Raw genomic sequence first — 20,665 nt, 5'->3', positions numbered from 1 at the left:
GCCCCCAAGTAGAGACTGTCCATTTGGGCCCTGAGGGAGGACTTCACCACTGCTTTTCATCCGTCCTCAGCGCCATGTTCGCCCTTTGAAGCCATATCTGTTAGATAACAATTACAGGCAGCTATTATATTGACTGAAGCTGCATCAGAAGCGAACACCAACAGTGCAGTTATTAACACTGACCTGAAGCAAAGCTATTTATCTTATCTTCCACGAACTCTAGATTTCAGAAAATAATATCCCACTTTTCCAGCCAGGCTAGGTTGAGGGCCAGTAAAAGGGTTGGATTTTATAAAAAGCACCTGCCCCGAAAACCTGAGGACCTAAGTTTGATTCCTGGATCCCATAGTGGAAGAAGAGAACCAACTCCCAGAAGTTGACCTCTGACCTCCATATGCTCCGAAGCAGACGCAAGCCTGCACTCACAAGTACACATGCAACACCAAATAAGATAATGAGACAGAACAAGTTGAACCCACAGATCAGAGGTAGTGATGGCTTTGCCTTTACGTGCAAGGAACAACCTGAAAGAACCTCAGGTTGAGCTATTAGCCAATCTTTTTGTTGTTCTGTCTCCCTGGCCCTCCCTGTCCAGGTCTTGAAACGACCAGTCTACTCTTTGCTATTTTATTTCTGGTTTCTCCCAACTTTATAAATACAACTTTTTGCTTTGGCTACCGGGCTGCTTACTGTGGTTTGTAGAATAAAATGTCCAACTGAAATTAGAACCAAAAATAAAGTCAGGCTGGGAGGAGAGGGCTTGCTTAGCGAGCCCAACGCTCTGGATTGTTCCCCTTGCCTCATGGTAGAAAATTCTGTCCTTTGACAAAAATGCTAGAGAGTTTGCCCTTCATCTTTATTTGTTGCTTTCTGGCTTAGAGAATCCAAGTTCCTGGCAGTCTCCAGCCGTTTTCCTGATTATGTGGTTCAGGAAAAATCAGTTTCGTGTCTCTGATTCCAGTCGCTTTCCAGGTCCCTATAGCAAATCCCTGACCTTTCTTCTAACGCCCTCTTCCTTGTGTTTGCTGCATGCATTGGATTTTTCCTTTCTCCAAGCTTTTATTGACTTGATGGCTGCTACTTTGAATCAGTCTGGCTTTGCTGGGAGATGATGTTATAAGCTTCTCCCAGCTCCACCCCAGCTCCAATTCTTATCCAAGGGCTGAACTAAAAACCAAAACCAAAACCAAAACCAAAACCAAAACCAAAACCAAAACCAAACCAAACCAAACCAAACCAAAACAAAACAAAACAAAACAAAACAAAAAGAACATCATCTTAACTCAGAGGTTTTCAACCTGTGGGTGTCTACCCCTTTGGGGGTCAAATGACCTTCTTACAGAGGTTGCATATCATATATTTTGCATATCAGGTTCATAGTAGATATTATGATTCATAAACAGTAGCAAAATTACAGTTATGAGGTAGCAAGCAATGAGAATTTCATGGTTGGAGGTCACCACAACATGAGGAACTGTCTGGAAGGGTCACCACATTAGGAAGGCTGAGAACCACCACCTTAACTCATCTTGGTGTGGATATCTTAGCTAACAGTGAGAGACAGCAGCTCTCCCGTAAGGACGAGGTAGAAAGCCTTAAGTACTCGTGGACCCTTTTCACCAAGAGGCCTTTTCAGATTTGGTTTCCATCAGATGATTTCTCTGTGCCTGCAAGATCTGACTCTTAGCCATTAGGCCAGACAGACCGACTTTTGTATTAACAGTCCACCTTCCAAACGTTCTGTCCTTCTTCAACTAAAACTGTGGCACAGGGTGAGCATCCCCAGAGGCATTTTAACCCTTCAGACAGTTACTCCCTGACCTAGAGGTAAACGTGGCCGGAAGTGTGTCTATCCTTCCTTTCTTGAAGTATACCCCCGAAACTGAGCATGCTCAAGAATGAGCCCACTCCTGAAGTGGTTCGCTTAGAGAGGACACATGGCTTGGCAGAGTGACTCCTGTGCCCTCCTTCCCTGTCCCTCTCATATTTCTTGTTGATTTTTTTTGAATAAAAATTGTTATTTTACTTTTGTGGTTTTGAGGGTGGCTGTGAGTTTCTGATCCTCTGCCTCCACCGGCTGAGTGTTGGGACTCCTCCGAGCCTGTGCCACCTCCGAGACTTCCACTGAGTGTTGGGACTCTGGGCGTGCGCTACCTCATGGACTCCCACTCTCACTTCCTGGCATGTGTTTTTTCCGACTTTGCATCCCGCTGCGATTGGTTAGTGACCACATCCTCTTTGCTTTTTGTTTTTAAACCAGGCAATTATTTTCACTTTAAAAAATACATTCAGTGGTACCTGGAGCGAGCCAACACTTGCTGCTGACATTTGACTTTCAAACTCTCAGTCGGTCAGCTCATTCTTCAGGTATACGCCTTATCTGCAATTCAAATCGTCACACATAATTGTTCTACCAGGTGTGTGCCAATCTCCCAGGTCTACCGCTCTCTGGGGTCTGTTCGCTCCCCTCCCAGTGTTATTACACTTGAGCTGTTCGTGACAGCAGGCCAGGTCCGATTGCAGCAGCTCATAATTCCCAGCTCTTCCTGCTTTGAGGAACAAAGGTTTATTTACTTATGCTGTCAAAGGGCAGAAGCACAACAGTTGAGATTATTGATTTTCTTAAAAAAAAAAGACATACATTTATTTATTTTCTGTCAGTGTGTATGTGTGCATGTCAGGGTGCACGTGTGGAGGTCCGAGGTCCGTTCTCTCTTGTACTGTGTGGGTGGGTTCCAGGCTTGGCAGCAGGTACTTTCACCCACTGAGCCTTCTCCACAATCCCAAGGTTACTGAGCTCAGTTGACTTTGTTTTCAGTTTTAAAATCTAGCAATTTTCCAGGGGGCCAACCAAAGGTGTTTGGTACAGGCGGAAAGGGCCTTGAAATCAAGCAGATATAATAAAATGTAAATAAATCTGTCATTTCAAAGTCATTTCCTTCATGGCCAAGAAAGGAAAACAGAGTAAAAATCTAATCGACAGCTTCATGTCATCAACTCCTTCCTTCACATCAAGTCATTCCTTCCCTTGTTTTCTCAGGAGAAGGATCTCACTGATATTCCCTAGTTAGCCTAGAGCTCACGAAATAGGCTAGGCTAGACCACAGCTTGTAGCAATTCTCCTGCCTCAGAGTCCAAGGCTAGGCTTATAGATATGAACGACTCGTAGCTAGGTTACCTGCTTGTGTGAGGATTAGGCCAGAGGAGCTTCAGTGTCCGCTTGTAAAAGCTGGCTTGTTTGGGATAGGATGGAGTTCCAGCTCTTTTTCTAATTCAGATTTTTCAGCAGGTCAAACCAATAGCTGAGTTTCAGATGTATGTGAATGACTCCATGTAGGTTGCCAGCCTGGAATTTTGGGGAGTAGGGGAGTGCTGAGTCCAAACAGTTTCCTTCTGTAATTTTTATTTAGCACTTGTTTATGAAAGTGTCCTTGTGAAATTTGAACATGGCCTCCTATTGTTGATTACTCTGGTTTATTTATTTTCAACCTCCTCTCCCCTGGGGGTTTAGCTCAGAGCCTTGCACAAGTTACACAAGCTTCTTACCTTGGAGTTAGACCAGCCCTTTGTTTGGTTTTGGTTATGATATCTGGTTAGGGAAGGAAAAAGAAGGAGTGAGTGCTAGCATTCTGTGTCTAGGATGGGCAAGGCTTGTGGTAGGCACAGTAGTTCAGTTGAGTTTCTCCACATATCTGGACATCCATCTGTGGTGGTGGGGCGGGGGCATTGGTGGCTACACGGGATGTCCTTCCTTCTTCCTTCCTTTTGTCTCCTATCTCCATCGCCAGGGCAGCTGTAAGGGAAGCTTGGGTTTAAGCAGATCTTGATATCAGGAAGATGAGTACAATTTATACACATGCCTGGAAAAGCATTGCAGTGTGAGCAGGAAAGCATTGCTGTGTTCGTGATGGTAGGAAATGGAAGTCAGGCATGGTGGCCAGACTCAGCTGTAAAGAGTCTGAGGCAGAAGGTTCAGAAGTTTCAGATCAGCCTGGGCTACATAGTAAATTGCAGATTATCGTGGACTATAAGACAAGACTTTGTCTCTCAACCACCTATCCTTTTTTTTTCTTTTTTGTTAAAGATGTGAACTAGGTAAAGAAAACCAATTCCTCCTCTCCCTCCTCTCCTACCCCCACTTCCCATCATCCCAGGGAAGTGCTGTGCTCCTGAGCTGGAGCTTTCCTGACTCCTTTTCCCCCAACCCCAGGTCTGAATTTCCATTGCTGCTTAAATGAATGCAATCCTTCCAACTCGTACTCTCTTTTTATCTTAGCCCAAAACTGCTCTTAAAACATTGTGCTGAATTCTCATAACTCTATACTTTTTTCCTGTTGTTTTGACACTTTGCCAACAGAAGCTCTGAAATGGCAAAACTTTCTAGATAACTTGAAGAATGTTCGGGAATCTCTGGCTGTGCTTTTAAGAGTCAGTCACTTTCAGTTGCAGGTGCTTATCAAGATTAAACCAAATATGAGGGGGCTCTTCCTCTTGGAGCTTGACATCCATTGACTGGGTCAGTTCTGGATTACCGGTATAGAAGTAATGCCCTCTAGATTTTATGTAGTTTGTTCTGGCTGCACAGTGTTTCCCACTGTTGCTGAATTCTTTAACTGCTGCATGCACAAGAAATTGCCTGGATATAGTCTTCTCATTCCTTCTGTCTAGCCTCTGCCTGGACAGCCACTCATCCTGACATCTCTGGCACTTTAGGCGATCTAGAGTCTTGTGTAACTTTCTGGAAGCTCACATCCATAAAAATAGGAGCTAGTCTCTCATCCTTCTTTTCTTTCTTTCTTTCTTTCATTTATTTATTTATTTATTTATTTATTTATTTTTCTGCAAACTAAGTAGAAAAGGCTATAGCTCTGTTGGTAGAGTGCTTGCCTGGAATGCATGAGGACCTGGGTTCAGTCTCCAGAACCACAGAAACTGGGTGTGGGGCACATTCCTGTAATCCTAAGATTCAGGAAGTGGAAGCTGGAGGGTCAGAAAGTTTAAGGTGATCCTCGGATACATGCTGAGTTTGAGGCTAGCCTGGGCTTCATAAGACCCTGCCTCAAAGCAAGAATCAAAGTAGAGATAAACATCTGTAACTACGTCTGTGTATGTATACACTGCCCCATCTTTTGCTTTTCTCGTTAATGGAAAACTAGGGAAAGAAATCTCTGTGACATCGTGTTTACAGCTGTCTGGTGTACCTAGTTTAGAAGTCATACTCTTAGTTTCTTTGTTAAATGACTTACCCTCAGTTTTTAGTTTGTTTTAATTAGTTGTGTTGATCCAATCATTCTATTCTTAAGATTTACTTTTATTAACTTTAAATTATGTGTCTGTGTGTCCACGTGTGCTCGTATGCCTGAGGAGGCCAACAGAGGCACTGGATTCTTCCAAAGCTGGAGTTACAGATAGTTTTGAGCCACCCAGCGTAGTTGCTAGGAACAGAAGAAGAGTAGCATGTGCAATTAATCCCTCACAGAGCTAGCACTCCATCCCCCATTAGACCGTTCTTAAAGATACTACAACAAACGGGCTTATATATACTCCTTAAATACATAAAATATTTTGTTTTGTTTTGTTTTGTTTTGTTGAGGCAGGCTCTCATTCTGTAGTGCAGGCTCTTTTGAAACTCAAAACAGGCAAATTTTCATGCCTCAACTCCCAGGATCCTAGCATTACAGACATCTCCAGACATGAACCCCATATCTGGCTCAGGGTCTGCCTTCCTTCCTTCCTTCCTTCCTTCCTTCCTTCCTTCCTTCCTTCCTCCCTCCCTCCCTCCCTCCCTCCCTCCCTCCCTCCTTCCCTTCCCTTCCCTTCCCTTCCCTTCCCTTCCCTTCCCTTCCCTTCCCTTCCCTTCCCTCCTTCTTCTTCTCATTTTCCTCCTCCTCCTCCTCCTCTTCCTCCTCTTTTTCTGTGTCCTAGAACTCATTATGTAGACAAGGCTGACTTTGAACTCACAGAGATAACCTGCCTCCGCTTCTTTGGCACTAGATGACATTCGCCAGCACACTTGGCTACTTGTAGTTTCAACACAAGTTCTCCAAAACTCTTTAAAATGCTGCAGAAGACCCCCTCCCCACTCTGCCTCCTGGCAAGTGTCTTCTGTCCTCTGATGGGTCAGGCTTCAGCTGCAGTACGGGGGGCTTGCTTGGGCACCTGCAAGCACCCCAGACTCTATTTCACCAAGAAAGTCTCTTGGCAACATTTTGAGTTGGGAAATCTATGGTTTGTCTTTTATGTTTCTTAAAGGATTCATGACATTCAAGGCAGGAAGAAGCTGGAGACTATTCTAACATACTCATTCCCTACAGAGACAGGGAAGCTAAGACCCAGAGAGGCAGGAGGGGGAGCTGCTCCTGAGGGCTGCTCCAGGAAGCAGTCACTCAGAGTCCAATCTGAGCTTCTCCTATCACATCCTGCTGCTCTTGTACTAAGAACTATGCGGGAGTGGATTTTAGGCATTGGGCCAGTAAGTGTCATCTTTAAGCTGAATTTTCTAATAAGGGCAAACAGTTTCCATGTTTTCCTACCATCTACTAGGATAAGCAAACTCCCCAGCCTTTGGAAGTGCACTGGGCTGGAGGACATTTTCATTGTAAACTTTTGTAAAGACAATAGCATCTTTGTTAACTTGCTCTTGTTAGTGGAATTTGTTGCTCTTAAACTCTTACGGATTTTGTCTGCCTTCCTTCCTCCTTCCCTCCGCTCCCTTTCTTCCTTCCTTCCTGATGGGGTTTCTATCTCAGAATGGCCTTCGCTCACTGTGTGGCGCAGGATAACCTTGAACTTCTGAGCCTCTCTCCAAGCTCTGAGATTACAGTCTTGTTTTGCTCTATGATGCTAGGATCAACCCAGAGCTCTGTGTACACCACACAAGCACTTTACCAACCGAGATACACCCCAACCCCCATGTTTGTAGATCATTGGGGAAATTACTGCTTACCAGTTGTTGCCTGGGTGATTTGAGTCATAAATGAGACAGTAACAAGGTTTAGGAAAGACTTTGTGTGCAGTGGTGTGTTCCTTCTACACTTTCCCCTCCACGTCCAGAGTAGAAAACCAGGTGGATCTGCCACCAGGAAAAACAAAAACCAAAAAACTGTTTCTAGATCTCAATAGACACAATTTGACAAGGCTTTGTATAGATAATCTGTAGCACTGAAACAAAAGAAAAATTTTCATAGATGTCTTTTTGTTTCCAAATCAGTCTTGTCTCTTCTCTATCCTCTTCTCTCTTTTCTTTCCCTCTCCCCTGCTTTTCTCTGAGACTGAGTCTCACATGTGGCCCAGACTGGCCTTCAACTTGCAGTTCTGCCTCAGCTCCTGTGTGCTGATATAACAGGTGTGTGCCACCCTTTGGCTAAGATTTCTATAAAGTACCATGTAAAGCATGGTCTATGCCACACATGTCTCTAAACCCTGGAATAGCACTGGTGAGGTACGTGAGTCCCAAAAGCACAACTGAGGCTGAATTCTGCAGAATCCTATGCTGTCTCACTTAATTCTGAGTGGCTGTGAACAGCTGTACCACAGGAACCACCGTCTCTCTGCACCTTGCTTTAGATTTGTGTAGTTGACTTAAAGGAAATTTAATGTGGAAAACATTTCCTCATTGAATATTCAAACACCGAGCCTGCTTTTCATATGTCACATCCTGTGGCCTCATCCTTTTCTCTTCTGTCCCCCAGCATTCCCGTGGTTTGGCATGGATATTGGTGGAACCCTGGTTAAGTTGGTTTACTTTGAACCAAAGGATATCACGGCAGAAGAGGAACAGGAAGAGGTGGAGAACCTGAAGAGCATCCGGAAGTATTTGACTTCTAACACTGCCTATGGCAAAACTGGGATCCGAGACGTCCATCTGGAACTGAAAAACCTGACCATGTGTGGGCGCACAGGGAACCTGCACTTCATCCGCTTCCCTACCTGTGCCATGCACATGTTCATTCAGATGGGCAGCGAGAAGAACTTCTCCAGCCTCCACACCACCCTCTGTGCCACGGGAGGTGGGGCTTTCAAGTTTGAGGAGGACTTCAGAATGGTAGGTTGGGCTTGCCCTTCTTAGAACAGACAGGTCTCTCGTGTGATCACAGTCTGGTCATCTTATGCTAAGACCTGGACCATTAACCTTGGGACTTGGACAAGTCTGTGCCATGGTTTCCTCGTCCATAAAATAACAAATATATGACCTATTTCGTAGGGTGGTTCCAAGAAAGGTTAAATGAGGAAGTACATCCCTACTCTTACTGAGTTACTCAGCGTCTGTTATCACTCTGTAGCACAGGCTGGCTCTGAATTCAGTATGTAGCCAAAGATAACCGAAACGAAAGGTTCTTTAATTAAAAAAATTGAAATTTAATTAAAATTTAAAGGTTTCTCCTGGGGTGACAGTCATATGCTGCCATGATGAGTATTTATATGGTTCTGGCATTGGACAGTTACTCCTATGTCCTATGTAGAGACAGAATGATATAATCACCTCCAGAGGCAGTTACCTCAATTAGTATTGGGTTTTCCCTAGACACTGAATACATAAGCCTGAGTCCAGTTCTGTGGATACATAGACTGAGGCCCACAGGAAGACTCTCTACAGATCTAACCAAGAATGAGTACCTTTTCCTATCTATTTGTTGTCATACATGTCTCAGTTTTGTGACCACCATTCAGAAATTTCTCTTAACAAAAATAAAATATTTGGCTGGTCATGCTAGCTCATGCCTGTGGTCCTAATGCTTGGGAGTCAGAGGCTAAAGGACCAAGGCTAGCACTCTGTCACAAAAGAGACAAAGCCAGAACCAACTCCACTATTATTTCTAGGTGGGTTCCTCCATTATTGAGTAGTGTTTTAAAGTGTAGAGTGCTTATTGTCAAATATGGAGACATGACATTCAGCCCACCTTCTCTCTATTCAGCAATCCTTTAACATCTGTCTTCTAATCTCTCCATCTCCTCAGTCAAGACAGTGATCTCTCTACTGTCCAGCTTCATCTTGTGGGTAAAGAGAGCATAAAATTGAAGAACAGGTGTAGGTCTATCACTGAAAGTATAGGCAGTTGAATAAGTGCATGGACACAGGTGAAGGAAACGTTGGAAGGTTTTAGGATTGCTCGCTCTTTTTCACAGTTGAAGACCCAGTGAGATGTGTTGTAGGATGTGTTGTTTCAAAGCCTGTCATACTGCTTTTTGTCCCAGACAAATGTAACTTAATCTTGGAAGGAAATCTGTCACCCTTGCATAATGAAAGAATACGTTATTCATGGTGTTTAATAAAGCTGTAAGATGCAAACTGTGTCACCAAAAGGAACACCATTCACTTCACTGATTTCAGTGAGTAATTTTAGGGAGTGGGTGGGCTGCTGGTAATAAAACCAGGCCCAGGCTTGTGGTGCGTGCACTGTACAAACTGACCCTTGAGTAGGTGCTCGCTAGAGGAGCTGGTTGCTGTCCTTCAGCATCAGATTATCCAGCGTATCCTGGGTGAGACTGATTAGCTCCTGGTTTTACCCATTTCCTTTTGAGTCACGCTTCCCCATACAGCTATAGAATTTGATACAACTGTTTACTAAATTGATGTGGGGTCCCTTCTCCCCCAAAGGACTCAGCAACCAATCAGTTTACACATGCAGAACGGTTAAGGAACATAGACGTGAGAATTAGACTTGAGTCCATAGTGGGGATGGTGGAAACCAAACCTGAATTCCAGTCCTGTTTCTGTGTTTGCCTGCTTGGTGGCTTTGCTGAGACAATGTCATCATCTGCAGAACAGTGGCAGAAGTGTGGGGAGATGGGGAAGGGCATCCAAGGCAAAAGAACTAGAAGTGATCATAACATTCTTGCACTGTGAGAAGACACTAAAGCTCTCAGGCCCTTTAGATGCTTTTGTGTAGTAATGCCTGCTGGGTAAGATCTGGGCTTGGACTCTGTTTTAATTCCAAAGAGAGCTGACTTTGTGTGGGAATGTGGTAATTTCCTCAAGCCTGCAAGTGCATGCTATCCTGTCTGTACACTGGAGATCCTGAAATGAACCAAGATGACCTGGTGGATTTATGCAACTTCTGTCACACCTCCATCCTTCCGCAGGGTTTACTCATGTCCCAGGAGAAAGAGTTACACAATCTGTGTTGGCCATGGGCAAGTGTGTTTCTTAAGGTTCTGAATGGAGAAAGGTTGTATAGTCCTTCAGGCAGTGCTTGGAGCCTAATGAGTAGAGCAGAGCAAGGGGCAAGTCTGGAGTATTTGCTAAGCTCTTTGACCAAGCTGTTTCTATCAATATTGGAACCAGTTTCTGTCATAGGTGTTGGCCAATGTAAAGACAAAATTGAGAAAGATTTCTTTCTGTGTCCTGTTAGAATAAATGATGTGCTTGTAGCTAAAGTTTGGAAGAATGGCTAGGCTCTCCTGTCTTCTTTCTGTGTGCAGCTATTCACCCACTCAGCAAATAATTTATCATGCCCCTTCTATGTGCCAAGTAGTATTATGTACAAAACAAATACGTTGACCAATTTGGTGGTCAATGATCAGATAAACAAGTGAATATGCATTGTGTGAGTGTGTGTGTGTCTCGTGTGTGTGACTGTGTGTGTATGTGTGTGTCTGTGTTTGTGTATATACATGTGTCTGTGTGTATATGTGTGAATGTGTATGTATGGTGTGTGTTTGTGTGTGTGTCTGTGTGAGTGTGTCTGTGTATGTGAGTGTGTCTATGTGAGTGTGTCTGTCTGTGTGAATGTGTGTGAATGTGAGTGTGTATGTCTCTGTGTGTGTCTGTGTGTGTGCACATGTTTGTATCATGAAGGAGAAATAGGGACAAAGTAAGAGGGATAGGAAGTGTCGGGAGAATCTCTCTGTGATGAGGTAACACTGAAATAGAAACCTGGAGAAGTAATAAATACTTCAGTCAAATAAATATTTAAGTAACTGTTAAGGCACATAGGTATCCAGACTCCAAACTCCTGGATGTTGTAGATTAGAAAGTTGAAGATTTAGGAAGGGTTAAGAGCTACTCTAAAGCAGTGGTTCTTAACCTGTGGGTTGTGACTCCTCTTAGTGGGTTCAGATGTCTACATTACAACTCATAACAGTAGCAAAATTACAGTTATGAAGTTTCAAAGAAATAGTTTTATGCCTAGAGGTCACCACAACATGAAGAACTGTATTAGAGGGCTGCAGCGTTAGGAAGGTTGAGAACCCCTGCTCTAGGTGCTACAGGGATGGCTCATCTGTTAAGCATGCTTGCAACTCAGTCATGAGAACCAGAGTTTGGATACAGGTACCCGCACTGGGAAGTATACAACCACCTGTAACTCCATGTCTAGGAGTAAATCCAACACCCTCTCCTGGCCACCTGATGTACACACACACACACACACACACACACACACACACAGAGAGAGAGAGAGAGAGAGAGAGAGAGAGAGAGAGAGAGAGAGAGAGAGAGAGAAAGCAAAAAGGAATATATTTGCCTCTCCCTATTAAACGGTTTGACCAGCCACAAAGCACATGTGTGTGAAGTCATGAGATTGTGTAGAGTCACTACTTTTGGAGTTTGAGAACTCCATTACTATAGCTTAAAAAAAGCTTTTTGCCAGACTCTGAATAGTTAGCAGTTGTTAGTTGTGACAACTGTATCCTAGATATGTACAGTAAATGCACTTAAATTTTTAGGAAGTGTTAAATGCTACTCCGATTTAGAATATCAAAAAAAGGCTATACTTGATGAGATAGTCATTAAGTTAGACTCTTCTATACAGTATTTTAAATCAAGTAGGCTCTATTTCAGTTTTATTATTTCTTTCTCAGAGAGTCTCTTTCTTCAACTTTAATTAAAAAGTTTTGTTTTACCATCTCTCCAGCCCCGACTTTTTAAAAATATTTTCTATTGAACATATTAAGATTATTGTCCTAACCAAACTCCTTATTTGAGACAGGATCTTACAGTGTCACCCTAACTCCTGATCCTCCTGCCTCTGCCTTTCAGGTGCTCAGATTATAAGCAGGCATCACTATCGCTGACCTAAAGTCAATTTATAATTGGTATATGTTAGTTTTCAAAGTTAATGATGTAGTAAGCTGGAACACAGATACCTAAGCTAATGTAAGCTGTGGACTGGTGAGATGGCTCAGTGGGTAAAGATGCTTGCCTGAGTTCAGGCTCCCGTCCCCTCATGGCGGAAGGAGAGAGCCAACTCTCGGAACTTGTCGTTTGATCTCCACACAAGACTCTTACATACACATACCCTCAGTACACAAACAAACAAGCAGACAAATAAGTAAATAAAATTAATGTTAGGTGCTATATGGCACTGATCAGCCAACCAACAATTCCACTGTTTAAACCCGACCCTTCACATGATCCGGTTATTCATAACAACACGAAACAGTGTAGATTATGGTTAATTTTGTAGCAGGATATTTTATCTACCAATTCTAATATTTCATTCACTGCCGTGTTTCATACTTTTCTTAACTTCAACAAGAGTATTAAGAATGCAACATATTCTTAACAACAGAAAATATAGAGGGAAAAAAAGCCCACATTGCTTTCTGTACAGGAGACATGTGGGTTTTGTTTCAGCCCAAGGCTAACATTAGTAGACATTAGAAGATATTCTTTTGATTGTTTTTTTTTAAAAGTAAGATCTATGCTTTGAATAAATAGGATATGATAATGACCTTTGGTTGATGCAATCAGGGAAAAAGATGCTTTCCTTATATGGGTTTCAATGATAAGGCGCGCTGGGAGCTTAGCAGTTCAGAGTGTTCACGGTGCAACCACGATGCACTGAATTCAGCTCCTAGGCACTTCTAAAAGAAAGGCAGGTGCCGGCTGGGCCTGTAACCCCAACCCTGGGTGGGAGGGAGTGCCACAGACAGGAGGCTTGCTGAGGCTGGCTGCCTCTCACCCTACCCAGGAAATGGTGGAGAATGATAGAAGGTACCCAAGCCCTCCTCTATCTAGCCTGCACACACGTTCACAGGCACACACCCCAGCACACACACGTGCATGTATCTCCCTCGTACACAAAGGGAAAAACAAAAAGAAAAAATTTTGTAAAGGTACAATGTGGAAAGGTGGGTGGGAAATCCTGAGGAAAGGGTAAGAGTGGGTCTTTTGAACACGTGACTTCTTTTGAACACGTGACTTCTTTTGAACACGTGACTTCTCATCGAAGTGGATCGTTTGCGCATGTTTGATATCTTGGTTCTCGTTATTAACCTGGGAATGGATTGGTGGTATTTCAGGTGGAAGATATTGCAGATAATGACATTCTCCACTCTCTTCTGGTTTGATGATCCACCTCATAATTGGCCTCTTTTATTGGATAGAGAAGAAAAAAACTATCTTTGAGGTTTGAATTCTTATTCACTAAGCTTGTTTGAAACATATCTCGCTCAGCTCTCTGTTAGGCCTGTCTTGTGAAAAGAAAAAGAATCCTGCCAGTTGCAGCCTGTCACTCAGAATTAATGTGCATAATGCTTTTGATTTGATAAAATAACCTTTTCTGTCACGATTTGATTCTTGGAGCCAGTGTTCTTTTTAAAAGCACACTGGAAGGGAAATGTGTTATATAATTTGTGTCTGTTGTGGTGGAGTCCAGCTTTAATCCCGGCACTAGAGAGGCAGAGGCAGGAAGAGTCCCTTAAATTCAAGGTCGCCTTGAATAACATAAGTAGCTCAGACCACACAGTAAAACCCTGTCTCAAAACAGAGCAAAATAAAAAACACAAATGAGAGGAAGAGGAAAGAAAACAAACAAAACATGAATTTGTATTTTGCTAGTTTTGATACATATTTAATACATATTAAATTAAACATATTAATATTTGATATTATAACTATTTGTAATATATATGTATATAAAAGTTGGCAACTCATTTCTCTGCTGTACTAAGTGATGAAAAGTGGTTTGGGGGCAGGTCAATTGAATTTTCCCAGAGAGCAGGTTTATGTGGTTCTTCATGGTGGTGTCTACTCACGTGGGAGGGTGGGTGCACTCGGAGGCCAGAGGAGGGTATCTAGTGCTCTCTGTCCTTCCTTCTTTTTCCTTTGATGCAGGGTCCTGAACCAACAAGCCGAAATGATCATCCCGTGTTTGCCCGCTCTGTGCTGGGGTAACAGCAAGGCCATAACCAGTTGATTACGTGGGTGCTGTGATGTGAACTTTGCAGCAAGTGCTCTTGACCTCTAAGCCTCCTCTCTGGCCCCTTTGTTAGTTATCTTTGACAAACTAGCCTAGAACACTCAAGGAAATCCTCTTGCAAATGTAGCCGGAGGCTGCCTGTATTTAGCATTCAATATTAGCACATAGTGAGTTTTTGCTTTGCCCTCTAAAAATTAAAAAGATGGAAATGTTTCCAAACATTTTTTGTGTTTTTTGTTTTGTTTTTGTTGTTTTGGTTTTTGTTTGTTGGTTTTTTGAGATAGAGTTTCTCTGTGTAACAATAGCCTTGGTTGTCCTGGAACTCACTTTGTAGAGCAGGCTGGCCTCGAAATAACAGAGATCCTCCTGCTTCTGCCCCAAGTGCTAGGATCAAAGGCAACTGTCACAACTGCCTGGCCTTCCAAAAGTATTTAAACTTGCAATTAGACTTGGTTTGTGTTTTTGTTTTTTTTTTTTCATCAGGGCCCACATATGCTAAGCAGATGTTTTACCACTGAACTATATCCCTGGCCAGGACACGAGTTATTTTACTGGTTATAAGTAATTTTGAAAGCATTTCACTGCAGCCATCTCATGAGACTCTTGAAAACAGCCCTTTCAATTAGGTTGGGCAGGTACGCTTCGGACCGAGTGTGCATTTCATCAAATATCCTTGCTGGAGTACAGTAATGGACTCAGAGCTCTCCGCTCTTCAGACACAGTTATCACGCACCTCCTTTCTCAGTGGTGGTTCTCAAGTGTGTGCTCAACACCAGTGCCTTCACTGATACTGTGGCCTCCTAAACCTTTCTACTCACAACTCCTTTTTTTTATCCCCACGACTCCTTTTTTCCCCTAAGAAGTCTTAATTTTTACATTTTTAATATATATATTTATTTATTTATTTATTTATTTATTTATGTGTATGGATATTTTGTTTATACATATGTCTGTGTACCACACGTGAAAGGTCTCCTATTGGCACAAGACACCCCCAAGACCAAATTCTTAGCACAAAAATTTGTTTGCCCCAGGGAGACAAAGGGCAGGGAATAAGAGACAAAGACAGGAGACAAAGGATGAGGAAGAAGGAGAGGGAAGTGAGATTTGCCCCAGAGGGACAGAGGACCACCTCTGGATTGAGAGCTGTGGCCCATAGGTAAGTGACTGTGTATAAAGGTAAAAAGGTAACCTCTGTGTTAGGATAAAGTGTCTAATTAGGGTTGGGCTTGTTAATTAAGGTAGCCAAAAGGGAGCTTTCGATTGCTGGACTTAAAACTTTGATAGCTGGACCTTGGAAGTCAGCCTCAGGGGGAGGAAGTGGGCAAATAAGGGAATGGACCTTGGTGACTAGACTTAGGAATGTAATCTAATGGTTTATAGCAAGGCAGAGGGAATGGGGGTAAAGCAAGGCCTGCCAGAGGCATGTTTGCCATGCTCGGGCTGACTAGAGATCCTTCAATATGTATGTCTGGTGCCCACAGAGGCTAGGAGAGGGTATTGGGTCTCCTGGAACTGGAGTTACAGATGGTTGTGAGCTGCCATGTGGATGCTGGAAATCATACCTGGGTCTTTAGCAGCTAGTCCTCTTAACTGCTGACACATCTCTCCAACACCCCAAGCAGTGGTTATGCAAGCCCATGTATACATAGGCATTCAAATAAAATATTTACTGGTAAGAAATTAATTCTATCTTTAAATATTTATTTTTAGTTACGTGTATTTGTGAGTGTGTGTGGGGGGTTAGGTATGGGCATGTGAGTGCAGGTGCTTATAGAGGTTTGAAGAGGGCTTCGAATGCCCTGGAGCTGGAGTTACAAGCCATTGTAAGCTGTGAGTTGTGAATGCCTGGAACCATACTTGGGTCTGCCACAAGAGTAGTGCACACTGTTAAATACTGAGCCATCTCCCTACCCACCCACCCACCCCTAAATTATTTTAAAACAATTTTTTAATATATGTATAATTTTACCTTTACTATAAATGAAAGCAAATTTGATACGGAGATGAATGTGCTGGTCTAGTGTTGCATACTGGATTAAATCTTGATTGAATGTTTGATTCTGCAGGACATAGTGCGTCTCTAAATATTTTTCAGACATGTGATTTATACTTTGATTGTATAATCATCAATGTTGAGACAACTGCTTAGCATGAATATGTAGTTCAAAATGGCAAAAATACATTTGTAAGGACCCAGGAAGAGGACCCCATCTCAAGTCCCAATTAGCGCGCACCCAAGGAGACACGAGAGACTGACTTGATGCAATGGCAAAAGGCAGTTTACTAACAAGGGCCCTTGGATCGAAACTCATCCCACGCAGGGAGAGAATTTCGATGAAGACCCCAGGAAGTTTAGAACTTTTATAGGGGGAGGCACAAGGGGGAAGGGAAAAGTGGGAAATTCTGGCGCGGTTACATATGATTGGATATTTCAAACATCAGCACTTTGCGTAAGCAATCATTTTGACAGGTTGGATGGCCCACTATTTTTGACCATGAAGCCTCAGACCTTCTAGGATAAACACCAGGTGGCCCATTACTCACTTGGGCATGTTTAGACTGGTCAAGATATGTCTTTGGTTGTTTCTACATTTCTGGTCACCTCGTCCCTAGAGGGGCTTGATATTTTTATTATGGCTACTCTCAGAAAGCTCAGCAAACTGTCCTGCGGTCTTTGCCAAGTTGTTTGTGGTCTCTGCTGAGCTGTTTTAATTTTTACCCTTACATTCCCTACTCTTTCTATTTGCAAATGATTTTAATCTTAAAATCACAGATTAATATCTTCAGGTTCATCTCTTAAAATCTCATGTCTCTGTCTTATCACTAATAGCTGAACGGTGTCTATTCTGGACTTAACAAAAGCTAATATTTTATTTATCTATTTTACCTGTCCTGAACTCTGGAGCCTATGTAATTTCTAATTAATCTCTAGCTGTGTGGCCAGGCCCTGACTTATCTGGGCAACAGACCCAATTACTTTGGGTATTCCAAACCTTGGAAAGATTTCTTCCAGATCTTCTTAGTCACCATGTTGGCAGTTTCATTCTTTCTGAAAAGGTATCTATAAAAACTAAAAGATATTTATTTTCATATTTTGTCAGCTTGACTTCTGTGAAGTTCATCTCTCAGTAAGCTCTAGGCCAATCGCCCTTCAGTCTCTTTTCCATGGTATACATGGAAGGCCTTGCATTGATTAAGGCACAATCTCACCACAGCTTTCGCCAAATCAGACAGTCTTTCTTCTTGTGGGAGGATTAATTTACAAAAGCCCAATTTGTCTATCACTTGATGGTCGTGGGTGGCATATCTGAAACTGATATCTCGAGTGTCAGAATAGTCTCTGGAACCCTTAACTGCTAGAATCATTGCTCCCTGGGCAGCTTTCTTGGCAGTCATGTCCTGAGCCCTCTGGTGCCCAGGGCTGTAGATGACAGCCACTTTCTTTGGTTCGAAGAGGCTCTCAGTATTTCTACAGATGTCAGCAGTTTTCTTTGTCTATAGATGTACTCACCATGTACTCACTTTCCATCTACCACCGCCGCTCCCGCCATCCACTTATCTTACCAGTTCAACACAGTGATGGATGGGAGAAGAGTTGTCAGTCACAGGCAGCAAGGTGGCAGGATTCAACATGGCCGGTGGTGAAAAGCTCACCCTTTCAGTCAGCAACAGCTCATCTATTGGTCAGGGGGCTGCTGAATAGTTGATGATGTCAAAAGTCTTCTCTGGTGGGAGCAAACTGAAGAGGTTAAATGTCTTTGTGGGAATTCTGTTAGCCATTCACTGATATCTGGGACTTCCGGCTGTTTTTGAAACTCATGAAGCTGGTACTCTTTTTCTCTAGCTTTAAGGCAAGTGGGGGGTTCTCCAGGTCACTTCTGGTCCTGTCTGGGCAAACTTAATCTGTGTCTTCAATTTTGTCTTCAGGGGGTCTGTCTTTTCTCTTTACAGTAAGCACACTGATCTTTTTCCAGTAAGCATTGCTGTATCACTCTTCTTCCACCTGGCTTCTGCCTTCAGTCACCCAGATTTCCTGTCTGTCTAAGTCCTACCTCTTTTTTTTCTCTCTTACACTTTGGCCACAATCCTTTTTGCCTGTAATCTCGCTTCTCTAGCTTTTTTTTAACTTTCTCACTCACCTCTCTCTGGACAATGTTTCTACTTGCTTATCTCTTTCTTTGCAAACTTTCTCTTTAGCCTTTCTTTTTTTTTCCTTTCTCTGTCCCTTTCTTATGATAAACTTCCCCTGTCTCTTTTTCCTTTCTCTGTCTCTTTCTTATGATAAACTTTCTCTGTCTCTTTCCCTTATATCTTCTCTTCTCTCCTTTCTCTTTCACTGTCTATACTTTCCTCTTCTCTTTCATGTCTACACTTTCTTTTTCTCTCTCATGTTCATAGTTTAAACACCTATCTCTACACTCTTATTGTACCTCACTGAAGCCTACCACACACCAAGTTAAGGGGAACACTCTCTTCTTTTAGAACTCAGCAGAGCCTATTTTCTAAGTCTCATAACCCCCAGAGCTGGTAACAATTGCTGTTCCTCTAGAAGACCCTGGCTCAGTTATAATATTCACACTTAAGGATGGTTCATGGCATTCTGTAACACTGGTTTTAGTTAATCTGCAACCTTCTCTGTCATGAAATTCACAGATGTACATATAAGTAAAATTTCCATAGGCATACAATATAACCAAACAATTCAGAAAGAACTTAGAAGCAGTGTATAAGGAGATAACATCAGAGATATAGTACAGTATGTGATTTCTCAAACAAGCACAGCATTGTAACTTAGAATCATTTCAACAATGGCAGAGTAAAAAAAAAAAAACACAGCTGAGGCTTGGATGTTTGCAGATGTCCATAGTTGTCTTCTCTGATCTCTATAATAAAACATTTTCCCTCAAACATGTCTTTCTCCAACCCTGGAGAAAGAGGTAAATCTTGTCTGAAGCAGAGACTATAAAAAAGAAGTTTCTTTCTGTTGTTAAAGATACACTGTTAACAAGCAAATGGTATTCTAGTTAGTAACAGTTCTAAGTGCAATGACTTGTGTTAAAGCCTATGTCTCCCTGTAGGTATTTTCCACTGGCGGGCTGCACTTTCCTATAGAGCCGCTCCCTCCCCACTCAGTTCTCAGTTCTCCGTGAGGGGAAAAGTGGCTCTGGCCCTGCCCCCTGCGTCCTGTTTGTGAGACTTAACTTTCTCATATGGGCGACTATATGATGTCCCTACTTCTTTTATCACTCTGAACAGTATTACTGTCTATTCTTAAAAAGCTAGGTCCGAGAGGAGGCAATCTCAGAGCCTGAAACCCACACAGAGTTTCAGGAAGTAACAGATAGGAAGTTCACTCCGTTGCATGCTGGGAGATGTAGTCTCCCGGCCGCTGCCATTGTGGCTTGTTGGAAAGTCTCTCTGCTCTGCCAGCCTACATCTGATGTTTCAAAAATTGCACTCCACTCTCTCTCTCAAACCCAAAGCTGGCCTGTCTTTCTCAGCAAATCTTAACAGTGTCTTACCAGAACTGGCCCTTCGCCGCCATCCTGCACTGTAGGGCCCTCAGACTCCGCCTCCAGTTTTCAGATGGTATCTCGCCCAACACTCTCAGTGTGTCCCGGACCTCCGACCCAGACCAGGGGCCCGAGGGTTCCTCTCCCTCTGGCCCGTGCGGGGCTGGTCTCGCCGCCCCTGAGCCCAGGCTCGCACGCATGCACCCTCTTCCTGCACGCGTGAGAGGCAGCGGCGCCCAGACCGGCCACACCGTAGCCCAACCCCAGACTCAAGTTACAGATCTCTCTTGTTTGTTTTTCCTTTTTCCCTTTTTTTTTCCGTCCTCTCACCCTACCCGTCAGTCCAATGGTCTAAAGTCACAGATAATGATGTCGTCACAGTCTGTCAGTCTGTCCCATGTCAAAACTCAACAAAAACTTACAACAAAAATGCAAACACACACAAGACTAACGCAGTCAGACACACTCTCACTCTCTCGAGTCTGGTTTTATAAAACCAGCCGAACACAACTTCAGATGGGAAGGATTCCACGTCTTCCCCAGAGAAGGAGCACTCCGTCTCCTCCATTCCAAAACAGGGCAGTCTGGCTTCCCAGACTCCCTTCCACTCTTGAGGCGTCCCCCAAGAGTCACAGCTTGTGGTTCCGGACACGTCTATCCCCCACCAGTCACTAAAACCTTACGGTTTGTAGTGACAGCTGTAACACAGAAGCAGCAAAAGCTGCTTAAACTACAGAAGCAGCAAAAACTGCTGCTTAGAAACAGAAACCAAAATACAGAACCGGCAAAAGCATCAGCATCTCACTCAGACACATACCACACATATCACATACCATTCCCATTCATACAGACCTGCCTCCAAGGTCTTCAGGTGTCCTGGGTGGTCGCGCAAATCCCGGACGAGCCCCCAAATGCAAGGACCCAGGAAGAGGACCCCATCTCAAGTCCCAATTAGCGTGCACCCAAGGAGACACGAGAGACTGACTTGATGCAATGGCAAAAGGC

The 20,665-nt window shown here is 43.3% G+C and overlaps 1 protein-coding gene across 2 annotated transcripts in view; it reads left to right on the top strand.

Moving 5' to 3' along the window:
* Pank1 (pantothenate kinase 1) overlaps window positions 1-20,665 on the top strand; it is a 70,779-nt gene that overhangs the window by 29,583 nt on the left and 20,531 nt on the right. For both annotated transcript variants that reach the window (XM_028773506.1, XM_028773507.1), the window contains exon 2: window positions 7,692-8,044. In XM_028773506.1, the coding sequence (XP_028629339.1) occupies window positions 7,692-8,044 (353 nt within the window). The remainder of the gene's footprint in view (window positions 1-7,691; window positions 8,045-20,665) is intronic.

Source organism: Grammomys surdaster, unplaced genomic scaffold (genome assembly GCF_004785775.1).
Source record: "Grammomys surdaster isolate TR1022 unplaced genomic scaffold, NIH_TR_1.0 229, whole genome shotgun sequence".
In the NCBI taxonomy this organism is placed as follows: domain Eukaryota; kingdom Metazoa; phylum Chordata; class Mammalia; order Rodentia; family Muridae; genus Grammomys; species Grammomys surdaster.
Note: the sequence above shows the minus strand (reverse complement) of the source record. Positions and strands in the feature narration are given on the sequence as shown.